Source organism: Apis laboriosa, unplaced genomic scaffold (assembly GCF_014066325.1).
Source record: "Apis laboriosa isolate Shangri-la unplaced genomic scaffold, ASM1406632v1 scaffold33_cov142, whole genome shotgun sequence".
Classification (NCBI taxonomy): Eukaryota; Metazoa; Arthropoda; class Insecta; order Hymenoptera; family Apidae; genus Apis; species Apis laboriosa.
The window spans coordinates 606,124-623,765 of NW_025222887.1; the positions used below are offsets into that span (position 1 = coordinate 606,124).

The window sequence follows — 17,642 nt, forward strand, 5'->3', positions numbered from 1 at the left end:
ATTTACTTTTTTATCGGTACTTCAACCGATAAAATACTATCTGTCACCATGATTTTCAATTATAGATTGATTCTATGCGTATCATTCATGCGCATCGATTCATCTGGAACTGGATTCTAACAACTTTCTGATTGGCAAAGCTTTTTATTTCAAATCTCCGCGAAAATTAAAGTACAATATAAACGTTAATTGTATACAAAATATAGAAATACGATACGTTTGAAGACTTTTCAAAGAGATGACGCTGCTTGCTAAATACTACTGAAAAAAAAAAAAAAAAAAATTAATTATATCTTTATATTAATTTTAATATTTATTATTTGTTATTTTCATTTTATATGAATTACATCACTATGTTTGTGTCATATTTTGATTCATATGTAATTATTTTGTTTTATATATTATGTTATATATTATATATTATATTCTTGCAAATCTTCTTGAATATTCTAATTTAAACAACAGGTATTAAATTACATGTAGATAGGTTTAAAAACAACACTGAAAATATTTCTAAATATTCAAATTTAATTCAATAATTTTTTTTTATTTATTAGCCAAGTATCGTATAAATATTTTTTTATATATTTAAATATATAAATGTAATTTTGTAACAATCTTAATCCTACGTTTTTCTTTCATGCTACGAAATAAAATAATAATATCAAGCGATAATTCTATCTTATCTATAAAAACTAAACAAAAATATATTTTTTTATCATGTGTTAAAAATATAGAAAATATACTAAAAATAATAAATACAAATGTAAAATTTGTATTATCAGTTGGTAAAATAATAAAATAATGGGTACAAAATCTCACACTCAAATTTCGATTAACGACTAACTTCTCTCTAGTAGAATATCTTAACAATTGACAGTCATCAAAAAGTACATACAGAATCTCGTATAAAAGTGTATATTATTTGGGGGCGTTAAGTTCATTTATTTTTCATTTGCAAAAATTTTTTTTATCAAATAATTAGTTTTATTTTTTTATAAATTTGTTAAAAATTTTCAATATTTTCTGGTTGACATTGACATTTATATAAAAGTGCCAATATGTATATATTTCTTGTTAGAAAATATTATAATATTACAACAAATATTTTAACAATAAGTAATTTTTAATGATTACTATAGAAAGTTGTAATAACAGATTGACGATCGAAAGAATGGAAAACGTTATGGAGAGTGTCAATGGACAATTGCAAATAAAATATCAAAAAATTGCTACAGAATACTCAAAAGTAAGAGAAATGTTTCATATTTCAATATTATTTGTATTTATTTTTCTAAATAATAATTACCCTTATTGCTTCTATCTGCTTTAGAAATTTATTCCTTGTTTTTTGTAATTAAATATTTGCGACAAAATCTTATAATTTTTTAGATTCGTGCTCAAGCAAATGTATTAAAAAAAGCTGTGATTGATGAGCAAACACGTAATGCAGATATTCGAGAGCAACTAAAAGAGAAAGAAGTAGAACTTCGAAGAGCTGAACAAGAATTAGATAGTTTATCATTTCGAAATCAACAATTAACTAAACGTATAACTGTGTTGCAAGAAGAACTTGACAAAGCTCAAAATAAATCTAAGAAAGGGAAGAATAAATTGTTGGAAAATAATAGCCAAGTACTTGCATCGCCGAATCATATCTTAGATGAGGAATTCCAAAAAAAAATAGTTGAGAATGCTCAGTTATTATCACAAATTAGCGATAAAGATAGTGAAATTGAAACTTTAAATGAAAGAATACAACAATTAGAATCTAAATTAGATCATTGTGAAAAATCTAAAATTGAATTAGAATGTCAATATCAAAATATTGTAGATAAATTGGAAAGAGAAAGGAATGATTTACAAAAAAAATTAAGTGATAAACAAAAACAAGAGGAAAGCGTTTCATGGTCTAGTAATGAAGGTAAACGGGATGGATACGAATCTGATAATAGGATAGGACATTCGAATCTTCCACAAATAGAACCATCTCCACTCTCATCGCCATCTGCATCGCGTAGATCATCAAAATCTATTAATGAAAGCCGATCTCATAAAATACAAGAGGAGGGTAATAATTTTGATTTTTCAAAATCTTGTGAAGTATTAGAAAAAGAAATTAATCATTGGAGGGCGCAATATCACATACTTAAAATAAAATATGATGAAATATTGCAAAAAGAATATACGAATAATATTGAATATGAATCTTTACAACCTGTAGAAATAAATCATATGGTAATATATATTTTAAATAATTTTTTTTTTTTTTAAGTAATCTAATTATATTATATTATATTTTTCATAGATTGGGAGATTAACAATACCATTTTCAATACCAGAAGAAATTGAAGCTCGAGAAGCAAAAATCCAAGATTATTTCCTACAAGAAATTGATAAATTAATAACGGAAAAACATATTTATCATGTAAAAAATTTAGCTATGGCTGCAACTGTAATTAAATATATTTACATAATTTTTTTTAAAAATTTATTATTTTTCTATTACATATTTAATTAAAAATTTTTTTAGAACGAAGTTCTACAAGTTCATTTGGATACAAGTGAATCAAAGAGAGAGAAATGCGAATCTGCGCTTACAGAAGCACTTTTAAATTCTAATATTTTACAGAAAGATAAAGAAATACAAGAAGGAAATTATAAAGCACAACTCAGTACTATGAGTGAACATCTTGCTAATATGAATGAAAAGCTTATTTCGCAAACAGAAGAAATACAACAATTAAAATTTCAACTTGTAAATAAGGTAATAATTTATTTTAAATATAAGTACTACTTTATTTTAAATAGTCAGTACATGGTTTAATAATTTTCAGAATAGTAAAAAAGGAAAACAAAAGTGATACAAAAGTCAGGTTATGAATTAACGATTATTGACATTCCAACAGTAACATGCTTTAATCTGAACTATTAACAATTTTAATTTCATGTACATATGAAATTTGCACTTTTCAAACAATCATTATTTTTTATTATATATATTAACTAATATATTAAGGAATTTTCTAAATCAAAGTTATTTTATTTATGAAATAAAAATTATTTACTTTAATTTACTCTTATATATTATAAAACATTTATAAAAATTATATGTCGTGTAAAATCATAATATACATTATCATTTATATGTATATACTCACGATCAATTTACTATTAATATACATATGAATTGGATAATTTTTTTGTTGAATACTTTAAATTAAAACTTTTCTTTGTATCTTAAATAATAAAATTAAAATCTTCTTTAATGATATAATATAATAAATGAAATTATTAAATCAACTGAAAAAATTTATTTTTTTTTAACAAAAAAAATCTAAAATATTCCATTGCTGTATCAATGTCCTTCTCTTGCATCCCTCCTCTTCCTTTAATTTTTTTTTTCACAGAAAATATATTTCAACGTAGATATTTATGTTGCACATATGTACTTATTTCGACGGGACGGCCGAATGGAAATACAGAAATGTTTATTCAAACATCAATGAAAATATAAATCATCTATATCCAAGAACGAACAACAACTTGTATCGAAATAAAAAAATGTTATTTAAAATTTTATATAGTTTTGTTTATTATATCTTTTCTTACATTTTTTATATTAGTTTATAATATTCGAAATTACGAATTTTGTGAAAATAAATTAATCATTGTTTTTATTATATATTTTTATTATTATATTTATTTATATTGATTGCTAATTGATTCATTAAAATTAGAAATTATAGAAATTTGTTTGTAATTTAATTAAAGAATTTGAATTGCATTATGTTATAATTTCATAAGATCACTGATGTACATTGTTTTGGAAATATGTAAAGTAATAATAATTTATAAAATATTAAAAAAATATTTATTAATCAATTTATATTATCTTTAAATATCTTATCTTAAAATAAAATATTTTTACATATGTTTGCTTTTTATATCATATTATGTTATATCATATTTTATATCATATTTAATTTATCATCAATAATTATTATTTATTTATTTAGTATGATATTTCATCATTTTAATCATATTAATGTTTGTATCTTTATTATGTTATATACATATGTTATACATACATCATACATACAAACATATATACACACGCGCGCGCGCGCGCGCACACACACACACACACACACACACATGTTTTGACTATCATATATTCATTAAAAACATGGCGAAATTGAAACATGCGATTTGGAATGTTTCTTCTAATTTTGTTGCAAATCGATATTTTTCACGTTTATTAACGTAAGTAATAAATCTAATCTAAGCTAAAATTTTTTATTTATCTATATTATATTTATTTAATTTTTGTTCTTTATATAAAACTATTTCAATATAAAATATAAAATTAACCAAAATTTGATATTAAGAAGTCTGAATATATTTCATATATTTTTTTGAAATATTTTTTTGTTTTTAAGGAACTATAGAATAATTTTTGTTTATAGTTCTCAGTGGTATAATACGTCTACAGTCTCGTTATTAAATAAAACGTTAATAGATTCTACAGTGAAAGATAAAAACGATATCATCATTACAGATAGTTGCGTTAAACGTTTAAAGGAAATTACAGATGATAATGCTTATTTAAGAGTTACAGTAGAAGGTGGAGGCTGTTCTGGTTTTCAATATAAATTTGATTTAGATACAAATATAAATGAAAATGATAAGTAAGTATTAATATTAATTGAAATATTTATATAATTGTATAATTGATAAAAATTTAACATTAAATTTAACATAAAATTTAATTGTATTATAGAGTATTTCAAAAGGATGGTGCAAAAGTTGTTATAGATTCAACATCTTTGGAATACATTAAAGGATCAACAATAGAATTTCATACAGAACTGATACGTTCTGCATTTAGAATTACTAATAATCCTTTAGCTGAACAAGGTTGTAGTTGTGGTGCTAGTTTTTCTATTAAAATATAATTTCTGTTTAAATTCTATAAAAAAGCACAGAATTTATAAATAATAGTAATAATATAAATATAATATAATATATAATTTTATAAACATTAATGAAACATTTAACTATTTCTTAATTATATATAAGAAATATTTTAAGATTTTTACCAAAGACTTAAAAAAATTATTGATTATTTTAATTTAATTGATTATTTTATTTATGATATTATATTAAATATCAAAAAATATTTATTTAAAATGTTTTAATTTGTATTATTATTAAATGTGATACAATGAAATTTAAATTATTAATTATAAGCGTAAATAAGTAATACTATATATATTTCAATTCTATATGATATGATTATTATTTTATAAATAAAATCATGATAATTTCAAAATTTTCTTTATAGTATTATTTATATATATTAATATAAAAAATGAATTTAAAAACTAATTATTATTTTCTTACTATTAAAAAATTATTATTATGAAATAATAATAATTTTTCGCCAGACAATGCTTGCATTCTTTGCGCAATATTTAGCTAGTCGGAAAAATATTAAGTTATTAGTTATGGAATAATCATATTGTCATAAAATAAAAATATGTATAAAAATTCCTAATTTTTTTTTTATTTTTATTATGTTATTGTATTATTTTTTTATTGTATTATTGTTCTATTGTTCTTTATTATTGTAAATAATATCGGAAGAGAAAGATTACTCAAAATATAATAGTCGAATCAGAAGTAGGGATGTGAGATAAGAAAAGATAATTATTTTCTGAATTTTAAAGATTCAGGATATATTTCGAAAAATTCTATTGGAAAAGAAAACCGAAACTAATAAAAAAAATCTGCAATTTCATCTGTTATTATCTCAGGTATAACAATATATATTATTGATTAACAAGTTTTATATTAATTATTAACAAAAAATTTATATTAAGTAACAATAATAATAGTAATAAAATAATTTGTAATAAAATAATGTAAATAATTTTAAATAATCCATTTTAAAGATATATAATAAACTAATATATAAAAACTTTATGTTGAATTATAAAATATTTTTTACAATAATGTTTTATAGATTTAAAATATTTAGTTACTAATTTTTTAATATTCACATTTAATATTTTCATTTGCTTTTAAATCTATGAAACATTTTTATAATTATAACTTGAAAAATACATTAGACATAACTGATGCAATAATTTACAAAGCAATAATATAATATTATTCCCAAATATATAATAATCTATTGAACAATGTATACATAAAATAAAGAACCAATTTCATGACTTGATAAATATACATATACATATACATATATATATATATATATATATATATATGTATGTATGTATATGTATATGTATACATAAAATAAAGAACCAATTTCATGACTTGATAAATATACATATACATATACATATACATATATATATATATATATATATGTATGTATATGTATATATTAAATTGCAATTTTCTATATAACTATTACTATAAAATTATTTTAAATATACATATATATTTTCAATTATGATAATTTAACTATATATCACTATTTTGACCTTAATAAAAATGTTTTAATTTCTATGAAATTGACTTGCTTTTGTAGTTTATCATTTAACGTAAATAAATGACATATAAATATATGTAATTACACAATAAATCATAAAATTATTAGCAAAGAAAAAAAAATATTTCACAAAAAATAGAAAGCTTAAAATTTTTTCTCAATATTTTATTTTTTTCATTAATCCAACATTCAAAAAAAAAAGGAACAAACAACCAGTGGAATTTTAATTATTCATTAAAATTTTTCACATGTTTGTTTAAAAAAATTATTATTTATAATTTTATCGCTAATGCTTAATATTCTATTAATGTAGTTAATATATATTTAATATTTTATAAAATTAAAATTATATATATTATATTAGTTTTGCAATTTTTTAATTAAATTTTTTTAATTAAGTCAATATTTCATTAAATTTTCGCTAATAATTTTATAATTTAATACATAAAATCTTCCTTATTAATTAAAAATCATTGTCACATAAGACAGTATTTTTCCACGCACTTGATGGCACAATATATTTTACCAATGATATTTGAATTTTAATTCTAAAATATTTTATACAATTGATAAAGATGAAATAAACTTTCATTTTTCTTATATCATATCATTATGTTTGAGCAATTATTAAGAGCAAGATTTATTAAAATGTAAAAATTACATAACTAAAAAATAAATATTTATTTATCTCTTTTTTTTATTATAATTTTTGAATAAAATTTGATATTTTTTTATTAAAATTTGAAAAATTATATTCGTGTTTTAATATTTTAAAAATTTATATATCAAAATTTTTTAATATTTAAGCTTCATTAAAAATTAATATAAATACTTTTTTATAACAAGAGTGACAAACTGATGAAAATGACAAACTGAATTAAATCTAAAAAATAATTAAAAACTACTAATTGAACATTTAAAATATTGGATAAAATATTGAAAAGTTTACTGTATCAGTTACATAAAAATTTGTATTGCTATAACAAATGATTAGTTATCATCAATTATTAAAAGTAATTAATTATTAATTATTATGATTATGTATTTTAAATATAAATATTATCATATAATATCTTGAAATTTTTACACATATTATTGTATTTCCATTGTGTATCAAAAAATTTTTTCTTTTAGATATTATAATTTATATGATTAAATAAATTTTTTTTAATATTTTTTCGTAAACATTTTGCTAGATACGTAACATGAAATGTTACATCATCAAGCGCGTAAAGGTACTATAATATTTCTTTAATAAATAAATATTTTAACTTTTATAAATAAAATATTGAAAAGCTAAACATTATTTACTGAAATAATTTGATTGATCCAACCGATGAATGCCGAAACTTTAACATAAACCCCAGGAACATCCAATCTTCCACAACCGAATCCCCACGAAACAAGTCCAGCTAATTCATAGAATCCATCATCTTGGCATACTAATGGACCTCCTCCATCTCCCTAAATATTAAGAGAGAAAAAATTTATATATATATTATTATATACAATAATTTAAATCATAATGATTTACATTAGTTATATAATATTTTATAATAACACATTTTATTTTATTTTTGAACAATTTTTTCTTCTAATTTTAAATTCACAATTCTCGACAAAATTAAAAATTAATCACAATAATGATATATTAATTGTAAAATAATGCACAACTCGTAAAAAATAAAATAACAAAAGTGATCCTTTAAATGTATATTTCAATTTTTATATTATTATCAATAGATTCATAACATGTTTGTATATTACCTGGCATGCATCATTGCCTTGTTCACCACCAGCGCAAAAACTACTCGCTGGTAATATGAAAATTTTTTCAGTTACAGCATTCACTTTTCGTATACATTCTGCATCACTTACAACTGGTATTTCAGCTTCGCGTACTCGAAGCGGAATTGGGCCAGCTACACACAATACAACAATACCAAATACATACATACATATATATATTTTATTATAAATATACATTAAATGTATATAAGATATTTAAGAAAAATTTAAGAAATAATTTTTCTAATAGCCGAAATAAATCAAGAATAAAAATATTGCGTTTTCAATTTTACTTTTTAATTATTAAAAAATATTATTAATTATAGAAATTAAAAATCAATAAAAATATTTAAGTGCGAATAAATTTTTTTATATGAACTAATATGGGAAATTTCAAACATAAAAGAACATACAATTCTCAAATCAATTCTCAATTTGAAATCGAGAGAAATAATATATTGAAATCTGCTGTATATCGTATGCAATATTTGAAAGAAAATTACTGAACTAATATAAAAATATTACCTTCTCCCATATATCCATAGCCAGTAACAGTACATCGTTTACCAGCTGTATGACTAACTCCTCGTGCTGGTAAACATACTAGACAAACACCATCTTTGAGTTCTGCTTGCCCGTGAAGTTTTAACAGTGCGATGTCGTTATCAAGGGTCTGACTATTATGATTATGATGAATATAAGTAGTTGCTACGCGCAAAGTTTGAGCACCAGGACTTCCATATTTCCTCGTTAAATCGTAATCACCTACTCTCACATAAATTGCATCGCCAGATCTTACAATACTGTAAATAAAAATAAGATAGAACGTGTTATTTGTGTATTTATATTTTATTACGGGAATTATTATATGAGATCAAGGAAATAATATGGGACAAAATAAGACGAAAATCAAAAATAAAATTTACTTTGTTACACAGTGTGCAGCTGTCAATACCCATTGCGTGCCGATCAATGCACCACCGCAAAGATATTGATTATGGGCATTGATGAGACCAACGTGCCAACACCATTCATTAGCATCTGCATCTTCTCCTCCGACGACGCGTGCTTCTCTTTCAGAACTACGTACTTGAATTGGTCCACGGGAAGTTCCTTTTACACCACATACATATTTACTGTACACAGGACTTCTCATAGTTGTCGTACTTGTTGTTTCATCTACGAATAATATATATATATATACACAAATGAATTTTATAAAATAATTAAACGAATTATAGTATTTTGTATTTCATATGTATTTTTTTATATTCGATTAACGTTATTTCATTTGATACTATATTTTATAGAGATTAATTAATCGTGTTAAAAAAATTATCGTATATATAGTATATATATAATAATTATAATAATTATAGTATATATATATATATATATATATATATATATATATATATACATATATAATATACAGAAATAATTCAATAATAATAAAATTAAATGTGTATTTTCATATTTATAAAAAATAATATATAAAAAATTGAAAATATATTTCTTACATAATATATTTATATATTTTATATATAACTTACATAAAGCTGTCGTAAGTGATGTTGTATACGGTCTTGAAGTAACGTACATGGTATCATTTTTATTATTTAAAATTGGTTCACTAGAATTTCCACCATTAAATTCTCGTATCAATGATTTTGGAGCGCAACATTGATGCCCTTGTTTTTTACATTTAAACAAATTCGTTAATTCAGCATTTCCTAGGAAAAAAAAAGGACAATAAGAAATTTTATTCATTATTATATGCAACAAAGGATAATATTTCTCCTTATTTTAAAGATCCACGTACAAATTTATATATAATATAATAAATTTATTTGAAAATTATTTAAAAATCATTTCATCGCGTTTTCTAATCAAATTTTGTGAAAAAGTAGAAAAATGAAAAAGAAATATTTTAATAATTCATATGAATAATTAGAAATCGAATTGAAAAAATATGATAAATTTGTTGAACAACGTATATGAAAAAGATTTCAATATTTATAATAATCGTATTAATACGACAATGTCAATTGTTAGTGTCATATTAAGAATCATTATATGCCAAATCCATCATTTTTTAATCATCAATATATAATATAAAATTATTTTGAAATAATAAATAGAATATCAATATACAATATACAATTAATTTTTAATTTAATTTTTAAATAAAAAATATAAAATAATAAGAAAAATAAATACTTACTGAAACAAGTAAATGATAAATAAGAAACAATACATGATCCAGGACATTCCGGGCGTAGATCTGGTGGTAAAGGTACTGTAGTGATCGATGGCCTTGATGTGGGCCTTGGCCTTGGCCTTGATGTCTGATACGGAGAAGACGGTGTCACTACGTTTACTGTCTATACGTCAACGTTTAATGTCAATTTTCTTCTTTCTATGGGTTTTTTATTTAATATCTTACTTGCCTCGATTTAATTGAAAGGATTCTACCGAAAAAAAGAAATAGAATCACCTGTGACGAACTCTTCGTGTTGTCACAACAAATATATCCTGATTGACAGGTCGCAGTCTTTGCTATTATTAAATTTGGCCGTTCACAGAAGGCTGCCATAATGGTTAATAAACAAAATCCAGGACACGGTTGTAATTTTGCTTGTGCCGGTTTCATAGTTGATCCAATTGTCGTCGTCGTCGTTGTTGTTGTTGTTGTTGTTTCCTAATTATTATTATTATTATTATTATTATTATTATTATTATATATAATCATAATCACATAAATATACGTAATATTAATTTTTGAAAAAATATTAATTTTTATTTGTTGGAATTTATCGTTAGTTTTATCTCCTTACTGTTTTTAAAAAAGCATCGATAACACAACAAGATCCATCATCAGGACATTCGGCTTCTCCATCCACTTTATCGCATAGAAGAGCAAAGAAACCACTAACGCATTCACCTTTACACGGTTTTCTCATCGTGATCTTTGGTTTTATCGTTGTTGTTGTTGGTTGCTTTGTCATTGTAATGGTCGTTGTTGCTACTGTGGTGCTAGAAATGCTCGTAGGAGAAACCATATTTGGTCTTACAGTTGGTAAAGAACCTTTGTAAGATATATTGACACCCGTCTTTTCTTCGAAGCGACTTGAATTTGTTCGATCGATGACTAACAATTCCGGTGGTGGTGAATCTCCAAACGCGTCTCTGGATACACAGCATTTGTATCCTGGTTTGCAAAGAGAGAGAGTGTCTATTACCAAAATCGCATCGCAATAATCGGCAATTCTCTCTGCCATGCAAATTCCTGAACACGTTTTCGCTAGAAAAAACAATTATAATAAATAGTTATAATAAATATATAATAAATATATATAATAAATATATATTCAATCATCGATTTTATAAGTTTTAATTGTATATCAATCTTTGTTAAATCTACAAAAAAAGGAAAAAATTTGTAGTTTTATAAAATTCTAAAAATTAAAAAATAAAAAAAAAATTAAAAAATAAAAAAAAATTGTTATCTATATTAATTATATTAAAATTTTGATATTTACAAAATTTATCTAATATTAATAAGACATATCGTATGTATTATATGACATATTCTTTTTTATATTTTTTTATTATAAGTTTTTTTATCATACATTTTTTTGTAATATCTAATTAAGAATTAAAAATACATACATAATGTTTTATTGGCTATCTCCTTTTGGCTTTCCTGAAAAATAAATAAATTTTATATTCTTAATTCATATCATTCATCCGAAAGATAATAACGAGATAATAACGAATAAATATTTTTTGTATGTCATAACAATTTGTCAACATAAAAAAATAATTTTATTATATAACGATATAATAATTGTGACATATATAGAATTATTATTGAAAAAATAATAATCTTTTTATTATTGATTGTTGTATCATGTTTCTTGACATGGCTATATTATAATAAAAACGATAGAGACACAATTATTGTACCATTTACTTATTTACTTATTTAAGATGATAAAAGAACAGTTCATAATTTGTAAAATTAAATAAAGTTTTAAAAGAAGTTTTAATAAACATTCATAGAAAAAAATAAATAAATTTTAATAAATAAAAATAAAAATATAAAAAATTTTTAATTTTCATTAAAACAATTATTTATTTATTCGATTTATTTTTTCGATTTATTAGAAGAACTTTTTTCTTTATTTCACGTGTACTATGTATATCTATCTTATAAATTTTATGAATCCTATATATTTTATCATACTGTATGTAATAAAATAAAAATAATAATATTATTTTAACAAACATACAGAAGTTTTTGAGGAAACTGTCGAGGACATAGTTGTAAGCGCCGTTGAAGATATTGTTGGTGTGCTCGTAGTTATCGTTGTCTTAACGGTAGTGACAACTGTTGAAGTAGAATCATCGTCATTGGCAATATTTTCAGAAGTTCCGGTACCATTTATAGGTGCCTCGATACAACATCGCATACTAGTAGGGCATTGTACATGTTCAAGAACTTCGTAACATATTAACGTTGCAAATGCGTGTACACATACACCTGGACAATCTGCACTATTGGCTGTACTTGTTATAGAATCCAATAGACCTGTGAAAAAGTAAAAACATCCAATTTAATAATAATTTTTATAATAAAATTGCAACTATTGTTTTTTTCATTTTCTGTTTTCTTAAATTATTAGCGTATTACGATTATAAATTATATTAAAATTGTAAAAATATTATTAAATGGAATAAAAATTAAAAAATTAAATAATTGAATTTATTATATTATATATTATATATTGTATTATATATAATATATATATTATATATATTAATATATATACAATATATAATATATAATATAATAAGTTCGAAATTAGTTCGAAAATATATAAGACACTTAATATGATGATTATAGTTTTATATATCTACATAAACGCTATTTATAAGAGCATCTATATCAAAATCACTTATTATCTTGCGCGTATTATATTATTTTATTTATATATATATCAAATAATATAAAAGAATTCATAATTTTAAGAATAGCGAAAGATAAAAGAAAATTAATAATTGGCGAAAGATAAAAGAACAAATAAGGATCCTAATAAATATTGGTTAATAAATATTGAAAAATTAATATTTCCAAAATTATACATTACATTAATTATTTAACAATTGTATGGAAATTTTTTGTTTCTGTTGAACAATTTGTTCGTTTCAGGAATTAATATGTTAATAACAATAGATTAAAATAATAAAAATGACGGGAAATATTCAAATGTAACATATTTATCTATATTTAAATTCTAGCTAGCAGCAAAACAATATATAATATATAAATATTTATATGTTTATATATTTATATTGATATATATATAAATATATAAATATTTGATTAATATAGTTTAAAAATATAAACATATATATAATAATATATAATTTAAAAAAAAAGTTTACTTTGATTTTTTTCATTTTTTTAATAGAGTTTGTATTAAATCTTTCGATATTTATATGATACAATCATATAATTAGAGCCATATATCGTTATGAAGGAATAATATATAATTTATAATTTTAATTTATAAATATTTTCCAATTTATGATTACATTTTTATAATAGTTAAATAAATAATTTTAATAAAATGAAAAAATTCGTATAGTTCATAATATAAATTTCTGCCATAGCTGTTTTCACTTTAGCAGGCATAACGGCCCAAATAAACATAACGGTAGTTAATTAAACGACTCGACTTTATCCCATGACCGTTTTTGATATTATATATATATATATATACATCTTTTCTCATTTAATTGTCTTAGATTGATGATAAACTCATCTTATACATATATTCAATTAATATGTACATTAATATATATATATATATATATATATTAATTATATCGTATTTATATTTATATAAATTTATATTTATATATTTCAGAAAATTGTATGAAAAGTTAATTTCATGGGCAATTAAAAGAATAAAATAATCATTTAAATAGAATTGAAATTGGAAACATATTTGGAAAATAAGAAAAGAAACATCAATAAAAAATTTCAACAATGAAATTTTAAACGATACATGTTTTATATATATATATATATATATACATATAATTAAAAAATAAAAAGTGAAAAATTCTACGGAATATAGAATTTATATTCTTGAATAATATATATTTGTATTTATGTAATAAAATTTAAATTAAATAAAAGTTATACGAAGTTATACGAAAACTAAATTATTATATGTACATTTAAATAGATATTCGATTTAAAATTCGAATGTAGATTTTATAGATTTATTTTATTTATGTTATGTATAAATTAGAATATACATCCAATATATCCAATAAATTAGAATATATATATATCCAATATAATGTTCTGAATTTAAATAGTTTAAATTATGATAAATTACATAAAAAAATTCAAATTATTACAATTCCAATTGTTTTAATTAATTTAACTATATAATTTTTACATTGTCAAAAATTAATAAAAATATGTTGAATATTATGCCAGAAAAAGAAGATATAAAATAAATTATTTTTCATGTAGAAATATATACATTTTATTTTTATATTATTGTTTAATTAATTATTTATTACTACTTCATTTAAAAGTTACATTTTATTTATTCTATTAATTTTTTTGTCATTAAATTTATGGAAATAAAATTAATAAAAAATTATTATGTATTAATTTAAATAATCTAAATGCTAATAAATTATTTTAATATTAAAAATTATTTTTTTTACGAATTAAACTATATAAAAAAATACATCAAGATAATTTTGAATATATGCAAATATTAAAATCTTCGATATAATTTTTTGTTATGAAAATTATAAAAATAATTGTTAAAAATTGAATTGACTAAATTCAAAAGATATTATCCAAAAATAGACATTCATTAAAATATACAAAATTTATTAATTTACTAATAATATCTTTTCTATTATAAAACATTACTTTTCAACATGGATTGTTAATTACGTATATGTATTATCGCATACTTTTTCAAATTTGTGAATGGCCTCACCAACAGAGGATTGAATGTTATCCGCATAGCGTTGAAAGACTCCTAAGTGGGACAATCGCATCCTTCCAGATACTACCTATACAAGCGTGTACAGCATACATTCACGCACGCGAATTTCTATTTCTCGAAACCTCTGCTGTTATGAACTAATTTTATTTACGACTATTATTTATATTAGATATATTTTAATAAACTATTTGCTGATTTAAATCAAATTAAAAATTCAATTAAAAATTATTCTAATAATAAATCTAATAAAAATATTAACAAGGAAAAAAATATATGAGTAATATTTGAATTTTTAATTTTAATTGTATTTCAATCAATTTTTAAAATTTTTTTGAAACTTTATATTTTTATTCACTACTTATAAAATTGATTTTCTCGTTCCTTCTCTTGAGATATTATCCATAAATTGTTATATCTATCAATTAAAAAAGTAAATAGATTAAAAAAGATTTAAAAAAGAAAGATAGATTAAATATAATTACTAATTATAATAAAATGCTAATTATAATATTAAAAGTTTATTATCGTTTTATCAATATTAATAATGTTACCAATTATCTATATAATTAAATATAAATAATATTTCAGATTTCTTTCATATTAAATTACATTTAAATTATTATTATTATATTAAATGATTTTTTATTTAAAATATGATTTAAATATATAAGTTTAAAATAAAAAATTAAGAATTAAAAATTAAGAAAACGCAAAGAAATAAAATGAAAAATATATGTAAATGGGAAAAAAAACAAAGTATTTGAAAAATATTTGAATATACAGCAATAATTAAGGAGGAATAATATCCTAAGAATAAAAATAAATAATCTGATTTGTTTACCTGATAAGAAACTACCAGCTAAAGAATCGTCGTCTTGAGCAGAGATCAATCCGCTAAGTAGGAGGAAAAGGGCGATGCCCCCAGGGAATGTTCTCAGTATCATCTTCGCTTCCTTCATTTTCTCTCTGTCTTTCTTTCTTTTCTCTCTCTTTCTCTTTCTTTTTCGCTTCTTTTTCTTCAATTTAAGAAGGTAACCGCAAAAACAGTTAAAGAAAGACACACTGTGTCGTTACCCGGTTCGAACACGTGCGTGTCAAACTACTTTACCGCGAGTTCGGCAGCCACGGTATTATGCGGGCTCGCATTGCCTGTTAGACTTGTTTGACTGACTGACTGACTGACTGAGAAGGTATCGGGCCCACTTGTGGGTCAGGGTGCGGGTCCCCTCTTTTACACCAGTCAGAAAAAAGAGAGAAAAGAACGAAGGCAGGGAAGTAAAGAGAACATTCGTCAACGACCTCACTAAGAATTACTTAAAAAAAGAGGGAAGGGTTGTTGCATTAATATCAGATACTTTTGAAAATTCATCTTTTCATCATTGTTAAAAACTTTAATTTTGATTAATTATGATTATAAATTAATGATAAAATTTTTAATAAAAAAAAACAATATAATAACTAAAAGAAAATTAATATAAATTAATTCATTTTAACAAAAATTAAACAATTTCACAATTTATTTAATAATAACTAATTAATGACTAATAATATTTCTAATCATTTAGATAATAATAATTATAAAATTGATTACGAGTTCAAATCTCTTTAAAGTCATATATTATATCATATATAACATTGGTTTTAAAATTAACAATAAAATTTTATTTATTTATTTATTTGTTTTTTTATTTATTTGTTATTAAATTGTTATTATGTATATTAAATATTATTTATATTACAACATTTTTGTGATAATTTAATAAATAATAACTTTCAACTGAAATATTCAATTTATAAATGATTAATAATCAAATATTCAATTGCAAATTTTATTATTAAGATTGATATAATATCTTAACAAAAGACACACTATAATATTATTATATATATTATTTCTAAAATAACCATTTATATCCATTTTTGTTTCATTATATTCAAAGTGTAAGTAATACTTTGTTATTTTAATCTTACAAATTTTCTCAATTTACTGATTTTTTTATTTATTTTATTCATTTTTTATTTCTATATTAGACTTTTCTTTCATATCTTATTTGATTTTATATATATTACATTATACTATATATATTTGAATCTCTTTTTTTCCCTATCTTTTACGTTTATTCTCTCTCTTTTTCTTTCTCATTCACTCCCTTCTAACTTTCTTTCGTTCCCTCTTTCTTACCACATGTATATGTATATGTGCACGACTAGCGGTACTTTATCCGTAAATATACGTGATACCGTACGATATTTCCCTTTGGAATTTATCATTCTTTATGCAA

At 21.5% G+C, this 17,642-nt stretch overlaps 3 protein-coding genes across 5 annotated transcripts; 2 read left to right on the forward strand and 1 right to left on the reverse strand.

Annotated features, from left to right (window-relative positions):
* The first annotated feature begins 859 nt into the window (after positions 1 to 859).
* LOC122714589 (protein phosphatase 1 regulatory subunit 21) lies at positions 860 to 3,540 on the forward strand. Of its 2 annotated transcripts, none has more exons than XM_043936060.1 (5): positions 860 to 1,249; positions 1,393 to 2,238; positions 2,309 to 2,455; positions 2,534 to 2,767; positions 3,411 to 3,540. In XM_043936060.1, the coding sequence occupies exons 1-5, from the start codon at positions 1,130 to 1,132 to the stop codon at positions 3,507 to 3,509; spliced, it is 1,446 nt and encodes a 481-aa protein (XP_043791995.1). In that variant the 5' UTR covers positions 860 to 1,129; the 3' UTR covers positions 3,510 to 3,540. The 2 variants fall into 2 exon arrangements, with proteins under 2 accessions (XP_043791995.1, XP_043791996.1); XM_043936061.1 differs by lacking the exon at positions 3,411 to 3,540 and adding an exon at positions 2,838 to 3,102 and having other exon boundaries at positions 862 to 1,249.
* Positions 3,541 to 4,186: 646 nt separating this feature from the next.
* Positions 4,187 to 5,063, forward strand: LOC122714603 (iron-sulfur cluster assembly 2 homolog, mitochondrial). The gene is made up of 3 exons (XM_043936078.1): positions 4,187 to 4,266; positions 4,470 to 4,691; positions 4,784 to 5,063. The coding sequence occupies exons 1-3, from the start codon at positions 4,190 to 4,192 to the stop codon at positions 4,956 to 4,958; spliced, it is 474 nt and encodes a 157-aa protein (XP_043792013.1). The 5' UTR covers positions 4,187 to 4,189; the 3' UTR covers positions 4,959 to 5,063.
* A 2,595-nt stretch (positions 5,064 to 7,658) lies between these two features.
* Positions 7,659 to 16,319, reverse strand: LOC122714555 (protein masquerade). Of its 2 annotated transcripts, XM_043935984.1 has the most exons (11): positions 16,202 to 16,319; positions 12,607 to 12,905; positions 11,984 to 12,017; positions 11,149 to 11,615; positions 10,809 to 11,012; positions 10,536 to 10,695; positions 9,865 to 10,044; positions 9,238 to 9,490; positions 8,837 to 9,114; positions 8,291 to 8,445; positions 7,659 to 7,987 (listed from the first exon to the last, which is right to left on the reverse strand). In XM_043935984.1, the coding sequence occupies exons 1-11, from the start codon at positions 16,317 to 16,319 to the stop codon at positions 7,820 to 7,822; spliced, it is 2,316 nt and encodes a 771-aa protein (XP_043791919.1). In that variant the 3' UTR covers positions 7,659 to 7,819. The 2 variants fall into 2 exon arrangements, with proteins under 2 accessions (XP_043791919.1, XP_043791920.1); XM_043935985.1 differs by lacking the exon at positions 16,202 to 16,319 and having other exon boundaries at positions 10,536 to 10,659; positions 12,607 to 12,615.
* Positions 16,320 to 17,642: the final 1,323 nt, after the last annotated feature.

Excerpts from the sequence above, each read along its gene's own strand:
- LOC122714589 (XM_043936060.1), top strand. The coding sequence starts at position 1,130 with ATGATTACTATAGAAAGTTGTAATAACAGATTGACGATCGAAAGAATG. Across the intron at positions 1,250-1,392 it reads TTGCTACAGAATACTCAAAA|ATTCGTGCTCAAGCAAATGT; the intron begins GTAAGAGAAATG and ends ATAATTTTTTAG. Across the intron at positions 2,768-3,410 it reads AATTTCAACTTGTAAATAAG|AAAATATATTTCAACGTAGA; the intron begins GTAATAATTTAT and ends TTTTTTTCACAG.
- LOC122714555 (XM_043935984.1), bottom strand. The coding sequence starts at position 16,319 with ATGAAGGAAGCGAAGATGATACTGAGAACATTCCCTGGGGGCATCGCC. Across the intron at positions 12,906-16,201 it reads AGCTGGTAGTTTCTTATCAG|GTCTATTGGATTCTATAACA; the intron begins GTAAACAAATCA and ends ACTTTTTCACAG. Across the intron at positions 10,696-10,808 it reads ACACGAAGAGTTCGTCACAG|ACAGTAAACGTAGTGACACC; the intron begins GTGATTCTATTT and ends GTTGACGTATAG.
- LOC122714603 (XM_043936078.1), top strand. The coding sequence starts at position 4,190 with ATGGCGAAATTGAAACATGCGATTTGGAATGTTTCTTCTAATTTTGTT. Across the intron at positions 4,267-4,469 it reads TATTTTTCACGTTTATTAAC|TTCTCAGTGGTATAATACGT; the intron begins GTAAGTAATAAA and ends TTTTGTTTATAG. Across the intron at positions 4,692-4,783 it reads AATATAAATGAAAATGATAA|AGTATTTCAAAAGGATGGTG; the intron begins GTAAGTATTAAT and ends ATTGTATTATAG.